General features: G+C 42.7%; 1 protein-coding gene across 1 annotated transcript in view; it reads left to right on the top strand.

Moving 5' to 3' along the window:
* The window catches only part of grip1 (glutamate receptor interacting protein 1), a 14,737-nt gene extending 7,769 nt beyond the window's left edge, over positions 1 to 6,968 (top strand). Inside the window, exons 14-23 of the mRNA XM_031859157.1 lie at positions 523 to 667; positions 912 to 1,051; positions 1,294 to 1,497; positions 2,099 to 2,252; positions 3,406 to 3,517; positions 4,087 to 4,119; positions 5,067 to 5,177; positions 5,262 to 5,378; positions 5,455 to 5,601; positions 5,684 to 6,968. Coding sequence (XP_031715017.1) covers positions 523 to 667; positions 912 to 1,051; positions 1,294 to 1,497; positions 2,099 to 2,252; positions 3,406 to 3,517; positions 4,087 to 4,119; positions 5,067 to 5,177; positions 5,262 to 5,378; positions 5,455 to 5,601; positions 5,684 to 5,983 — 1,463 coding nt within the window. The 3' untranslated portion in view covers positions 5,984 to 6,968. The remainder of the gene's footprint in view (positions 1 to 522; positions 668 to 911; positions 1,052 to 1,293; positions 1,498 to 2,098; positions 2,253 to 3,405; positions 3,518 to 4,086; positions 4,120 to 5,066; positions 5,178 to 5,261; positions 5,379 to 5,454; positions 5,602 to 5,683) is intronic.
* The last annotated feature ends 1,109 nt before the right edge of the window (positions 6,969 to 8,077 follow it).

Here is an 8,077-nt window from a genome sequence, read left to right on the forward strand (position 1 = left end):
AGAAAAAATCTAAAAATATTAAATTAACAAAAATATTATATTATATATATTTTAAGTGATGAGACATTTTCCCGAAATATAATAATACATTTATATTGTATATCGCTTTAAAAGGTACTTTACGTGGTAAAAACATAAACAATGAAAGCAACAACAATATAAACAAGACAGATAGACGTCATTATAATAAAAACAGAAACATACATAACTAGCATCACAGGTTAGAAAATAACACATTTAATAATTAACAGCGTGTTTCTAAAGCTACACACAGAAAGATTAATAGAGAATTAGTACAAACAGCGTTCTGTTTATCAGCTGGAAACACATTAAACTCATCAAACCCTCAGAATGAACTCAAGGAATGAATCAGGCATCTCAAGGACCTCCTTAAGGACCCTAAGACCTCCCTCACTCCTTCATTAACCCTTTAACACCAGCTCTGCTCCCATGATGCTCTTTGTGCCCACAGCTGCTCATCAGTCGACCTGGTTTTGAATGAATCTTTATTGATCGTTTCAGACGAACAGGAAGTGTCCGGTAACATCATCTACACGGTGGAGCTGCAGCGGTATGGAGGCCCGCTGGGAATCACCATCTCCGGCACCGAGGAGCCGTTCGACCCCATCATCATCTCCTCGCTGAGCAAAGGAGGGCTGGCCGAGAGGTACCGTACTCTGATTACATTCACCGAGTACATCTTCAACACTCCGGTGTGTACTGCTCAGGGAAAGAAACGGCTAGTGTGCAATAGAGCGTCTGTATTCTGGCGACACTGTTGTTGAGCATGTCGCCCTCTGCTGGTAATAAAGAATATAACACTATATTATTTATTTATTATTTACTGCTATTATTTAAAATCATTTTGTTTAGGGTTATTCACCTTGTGTGTGTGTGTGTGTGTGTTGAAGGACCGGTGCGATCCATGTCGGCGATCGTATTCTGGCGATCAACAGCAGCAGCCTGAAGGGGAAACCTCTGAGTGAAGCCATCAGTCTGCTGCAGCAAGCAGGAGAGACGGTCACACTGAAGATCAAGAAGCAGGGAGACTGTACGTACACACACACACATATACATATATCTATATATAGATATATGTATATATATATATGCCTGAGAATCCTCACGTTTTTACGTTTCTTCAGTATCATAGTATCCAGTGATAGTTGACTGTACATTAATGGATACATTGCAAACAGCACTTACTAATAGATGATTCGGCATTCTTTTAATGGTGATAATGTACAAAATGTAAACAAACGGGACGAATAACAACGTTTTCTCTCTCTTTAGTGTCGAGCCCAAAGACTTGCATGATTGGTCCAGGCCTGGGGATGGGGGCGGGGCTTGTCCACGAGCACCAGGACGGGGTGGACGAGCCCGTCGTCATGGTGGCGCCGCTGTCGAGCCAGCGAGCGTTCAGCACGCTGCCGTCTGTGGACAGCGCCGTGGAGTCCTGGGACGGGTCCAACATGGACGGCAGCTTCACCACGACGGGTAGGAAGCAGTCAGGAGAACAGTGGAACACAGTATAACCTGTCAGTGGAACACAGTAGAACCTGTCAGTAGAACCTGTCAGTGGAACACAGGAGAACCTGTCAGTGGAACACAGTAGAACCTGTCAGTGGAACAGCAGTAGAACCTGTCAGGAGAACAGCAGTAGAACCTGTCGGGAGAACAGCAGTAGAACCTGTCAGTGGAACACAGTAGAACCTGCCAGAAGAACAGCAGTAGAACCTGCCAGAGGAACAGCAGTAGAACCTGTCAGTGGAACACAGTGGAACGCAGTAGAACCTGTCAGTGGAACGCAGTAGAACCTGTCAGTGGAACAGCAGTAGAACCTGTCAGTGGAACACAGAGGAACACAGTAGAACCTGTCAGGGGAACAGCAGTAGAACCTGTCAGTGGAACGCAGTAGAACCTGTCAGTGGAACAGCAGTAGAACCTGTCAGTGGAACACAGAGGAACACAGTAGAACCTGTCAGTGGAACGCAGTAGAACCTGTCAGTAGAACAGAAATAGAACCTGTCAGTTGAACCTCTCAACATCGTATTAATGTTATTATATTTTTATGTTGTTATATTTTCTCCGTGTGCAGCGCCGCCATTTCAGTCGTCTCCGTATAGTTTCCACGAGTGGCGCAACGCCAAGACGACCAACAGCCAATCATCTTCCTCCGCTCGCCAGAGAGCCAATCCGCTGTCAGATCTGGGCCTGAGCGACGATGACTGGGACCGCCCACCACTCAGAGGGTGAGACAGTTAACTTATCATTTCTGGAAGAAACGTGTAAATATATTTAAACAGGTTTGTATCTGTTTGAATGACTCGAATAAAGAATACAAGGTATCGGTTACAAAATCAATATATATATACATTATATACATAAATATATATATATTTCTACTTTAATAATAATAGCCAAGAAATGATTCCATTTATTTCAACAGATATAAATGTTAACAGAAAATACTGCACTGGGGAATAATAAATATGCAAATCAATCCATCAAAAAATAAGCAATTCATCAAAAAATAATACATTATATTTATTTATTTAAAATAAATACATTATATTTATTTATTTAAAATAAATACATTATATTTATTTATTTAAAATAAATACATTATATTTATTCATTTAAAATAAATACATTATATTTATTCATTTAAAATAAATACTTTATATTTATTTATTTAAAATAAATACTTTATATTTATTTATTTATTTAAAATAAATACTTTATATTTATTTCTTCATTTAAAATAAATACATTATATTTATTCATTTAAAATAAATACATTATATTTATTTATTTAAAATAAATACATTTTAATTATCTGTTTAAAATAAATACATTTTATTTCATTTTTTTCTATTTCTGTTCATATTTATTTATTTTCAAATATACCAGATTTATTTGATATTTGAGTTTTTTTATTATTTATTTTCTTTCTTTATTATTTAATTAATTTAATTGTTTAGCAATTCATTTATTATATTGCCACTTTTAATCCTCCTTACAATTAGCGTGTTAGCGTTCCTTATTCAACTCAGTGGGAGTTGCTAGCAGCGAGCTAACAGCAGCAGTAACAGCAGTGTGTCTCTGTCTGCAGAGGCTGTAATCTGCCCAGCGGTCTAATCACTGACAGCAGGTACCTCACTGACCTCTGACCTCTGCCCCCCCCACAGTCCTCTGTCACTCACCTGGTGACCCCAACCCCCCCCCACAGTCCTCTGTCACTCACCTGGACCTGGTGACCTTTGACCCCTGACACATGTTGTCCCTCACAAGTCTCACCGGCATGACCTTTTCTTCTCCAGCCTCCTCTGTGTGTATGTGTACATGACATGTGACCATGATGTTGTTCTCTCTGCTTGGCTGACCTGTGACATGTGACCCCAGGTTCACTGTGGGACACGATGGAACAGAACCGGACCAGGAGGAGAACTTCTGGTCTCAGGCTCTGGAGGATCTGGAGACCTGCGGCCAGAGTGGCATCCTACGAGAGCTGGAGGTGAGTAGTACTGAAAGATGTAGTATGATAGTAGTAGTAGTATGATAGTAGGAGAGTAGTAGTAGTGGTATGATAGTAGAGTGAGAAGTACTAGTAGTACTAGTAGTAGTATTGGTTGTGTAGTAGTGTTGAGGTCTTATATCAGAACAGACTTTTATCAATATCTTACTTTGACAATTTTACACTTTTTTCACTTTTTTTCTCAAATGAATGTTTGACTAAATCAAAGCAGCTGTACATGAACTGTTCCTGAATACAACATTCTTCTTTAAATACAAGTCGTATACGACTCGACACACTGCAGATGAACTTGGTGCTACTGACTCATTTTGGGCCGACTGATCAATGAAAATTAATGTCACAATAAATAAAGATGTTTCTGACATCAGGGCTGTCACTTTAAATCAACTCTTAAAATACATTAAAATTAAAATACATTTTTAGTACATTTCTTGTACTTCAAATATAACGTTACCAGTATACTACTATCAGATACTTAATACTTAATCAATGAAGCCGTAAATGTTGAGTTATTGAGCTGAAAAGAGAAATGACTCCTTCTCTTCCAGGAGGACGGAAAGGAAGCGCATCTCCTCACTCTGGTATCCTCCTCCCTCCTCTCCAGCTACTAACTCCTCCTTGCTCTCCGTCCTCTCCTCTCCTCTCCTCCTCTCCTCTCCTCCTGTCTTCTCCTCCTCCTCTCCTCCCCTCTTGTTTTAGCGTTGTCTAACATCAGACATGTTTTTTTAATGTGCCTCTAACCACCGGCAGCAAAGCTACACAGACCATGGTGACGTCATTGTAACATTTCAGTGACATCACCCGGCTTCTGACCAATCACGTGGCAGAGTCACGTTGCACCGGGCATGGCAGTTTGAGCAAGGCATGCTGCGAGAGCTTGTGCAAGGCCTGATGGGTAGTTTTTGTCGGTCATGAAGTCACGCATGTGTCTGACGAGTCCTTGATTCTGATTGGCTGACGAGCGTTTATTAAGTAGAATTGGAGCAAAATAAAATAAGAAATAAAATATGTTTAAATACTAAAACATCAGGTCAGAAGTTCCTGCCAGTTGTAATAACAGTAAAAGTGTTGATTCAGACCAAACCATCGTAGAATCCATCAGTAGATCTGTTGATAGAAAGAACAGCAGTAGAACCTGTCGGTAGAACACAGTAGAACTTGTCAACTGTTTTATTTTTGATTGACTCTCTGTGATTGGATGTTTGTGATTGACTCTGTGATTGGCTGTTTTTGATTGACTCTCTGTGATTGGATGTTTTTGATTGGATGTTTGTGATTGACTCTCTGTGATTGGATGTTTTTGATTGGATGTTTGTGATTGACTCTCTGTGATTGGATGTTTTTGATTGGATGTTTTTGATTGGCTGTCTGTGATTGGATGTTTGTGATTGACTCTCTGTGATTGGATGTTTTTGATTGGATGTTTTTGATTGGCTGTCTGTGATTGGATGTTTGTGATTGACTCTCTGTGATTGGATGTTTTTAATTGACTCTCTGTGATTGGATGTTTTTGATTGGCTGTCTCCAGGCGACCATCATGTCCGGCTCCAGCCTCAGTCTGAACCATGACCCCACCCCCCTGCGCAGCACTCTGGGACGCCAGGCGAGCTTCCAGGAACGCAGCAACTCCAAACCACAGGTAACCAGGACTGACCTCTGACCTCTTGACTGTTACACCTGCGTTCTATCTCTAAAGTGAATTATTAATTGTGCCTTTTCTCAGGTGTCCAATCGGTCCAACACCTTGCCCTCTGACCCCCAGCGCCGGGCCTTTGCCATGAGGAAGATGAGGCAGGAAGTCAATGAGATCCTGAACCACAACCCTGTGGAACTCCACAAGGTGACGTATGAACCCTTCAAAGGGACCGGATGTAAATCTACTTCCTGTTATCCTAACGTAGTGTGTGTGTTTGCAGCTGACTCTGGAGAAGCTCTCGGATCTGGAGGACTTTGGGTTCAGTGTTTCTGACGGTATGTTGGACCGTGGCGTCTACGTTAACAACATCCGACCGGGGGGCCCGGCAGAGCAGGGTGGCCTCCAGGCCTATGACCGAATACTACAGGTACAAAAACATGAGTATCTGCATCCACGCTAGCACCTCCGGTGAGGCTACTCGTGAACCATATACGTTCTATGTCTTCCAGATTAACCACGTCCGGACCCGGGACTTCGACTGCTGCCTCGTGGTTCCGCTGATCGCCGAGTCTCCGAACCACCTGGAGCTCGTCATCAGCCGAAACCCCGCCTCCTCCTCGCTGCTGGCCAACCACACCGACAGCATCACCAACAGCGGCCACTCCCCTCAGCCAATCGGCGGCGATCTGGGACCTTCGGAGTTCTCGATTGGCCCGGGAGAGGACGGCTGTCCGATCAAGTGGAGCCAACCGGGAGACGGGCTGGGGGCGGGGTTTGGGATGAGTCAGGTGAATAATAAATCCGTATAGCAGACAAAACTGGATGAAACTGGATTAAACCGGTTCCAACCAGATTGGACTGGAGAACGGTAATAAAGAACTAATGGAGAACTAATAAAACTGGTTTAGATCCGTCCAAACCCCCCATGGTGCTACACACACCCTCTGGATGATCTTTGACCACTAAAGTTTGATCTTTGAACTGCTAAAGCAGCCTGAAAGCACACTGATGGACCGGAGCAACACCTCACCTTTTCACTTGAACCAGTTCTGCATACTGGTCCTACTGGTGTCACTGGAACCAGAACTATAACTACTGATCCTACTGGAACCCCAGCAAGAGCTACTGGTCTAACTGGTTACTGGGTACTGGTTCTACTAGCCCAGAGCCATGGCTACTGATTCTATTGAAGGCGGAGCCACAGCCGATGGGTATACTGGTTTAAGATTAATGGGCTCTGGTCTTAGTGGTTACAGAACCATGGCCCTACTGAGACCACAGCAAAAATTGGTTCTGGTCTGAGTCGTGACAGAATCATGGGTACTGGTCCAACAGAAGCCACGGCCAACATTGGCTCAACATTTGGTTCTTCTTGGTACAAATCCAGAACCATGACCACTGTCCTCTACGAGTCCAGAACTGGGACTCCTGGTCCATCTTACTCCGTGTCACTAGAATCAGAACCATGGCTTCTGGTTGCACTGGCCAAGGACCACAGCAGCACAAAGACTGATGGGACTCCAGAATCTAGAACCTGCTGATGGACAAACGGGTTGCCAAGGAGACTAGGGATGCTCCGATCAAAATATCTAGTGTCATTGATACTGATCACTGGTTTCTGTTCTTAAACATTGATTTCTGTCAAAGTCTTATTTGGGTTCTTCAAGTTATGGGTAGAAGTACCTTCATTGGCTCAGACGTTTGGGTTTAGTTTGAAGATAATTTAGTAAATTATGGTCTATTTAGAGTCAAACAGACCATAAAGCAGGGTATGCTTTAGGGCGGGGCTACACAGTGATTGACAGGTCTCTACCAGGGACGTATACGACGTCTCTACGTCACTCCTCCTCAGTCCAGATATGGTCACTTCCTGTTCACTGGTTGCAATAAAAACAACATGGCGACAGACGTAATCCAAGATGGCGACGGGACACTTCCTGTGCTTAGTCTGCCAGAAATTAAAAGAAGAAGAAGAAGTCTAAACAAAACAGACTGGGTCTATTCCTTGTCATGTTCAAAGGAACCAAATCGCCCCAAGATGTTTGACGCACTTACATATATTTCTATTGTCTTGTGCTGAACAAATCCAGTGATGTTAGAACCATTAGCTCATAGAATGCTATCAGGCTAGCAGCATCAGCAATATTTTTGAGTAAACTTGGAAAAAAAGTCCTTAAATTGCTGGAAATTTGAACATTGACAACTGGGCAAACCCAATCTGCTGAGGAAGATCTCATGACTGTTTCTCAACTAAATTTAAACCGACTTTTCACAGAAGAAGTTTTTGTTTTTTTGCATTAGTATCGACACATTTGTAAGGATACTTAGCCCTGATGGTGGAAAACATTGTTTCATGTTTTTGTTGTTATTATTAGTAAATTTTAAGACAAAAATCTAGAAATCAGCTGATATTGATCGGAGCATCCTTAATGAAAAACGACAGAGGGATTACTGTTTAGATTTATGTTCTGTGCCATGAATGAGCTGCAGACAGGAAGAGTAATAATAATGATGATGATGATGATGACACTGAGCAGTTCAATAAGAATCTTTTTCTACTGTTTACACCTGTTGGACTGGCCACACTGTGTGTATGTATGTATGTGTGTGTGTGTGTGTGTGTTTGTATGTTGTGTGTTAAACACAAGGCCAGTTAAGCCCCTCCCACCTCAAGTCCTTGTCTTGGCTTTGCCCCGCCCCCCACCCACTCTTCTTCCCACGACCAATAGGCAGCCAGGATGACAGACAGACAGACGGCAGTTCTGAGAGATTCAGCTGATTGGCTGGAACCAATCAGAAAAAAAAAAACTTCCCTGCCCGTCTGTGATTGGTTCTCCTCGACACACAAGCCAACCAATCAGCTACCAGGAAGAAGCCAAGCATGCCCCTACCCAGACTTCCCT

This window comes from Anarrhichthys ocellatus, unplaced genomic scaffold, assembly GCF_004355925.1.
Source record: "Anarrhichthys ocellatus isolate YVR2014 unplaced genomic scaffold, GSC_Weel_1.0 scaffold21, whole genome shotgun sequence".
NCBI lineage: Eukaryota > Metazoa > Chordata > Actinopteri > Perciformes > Anarhichadidae > Anarrhichthys > Anarrhichthys ocellatus.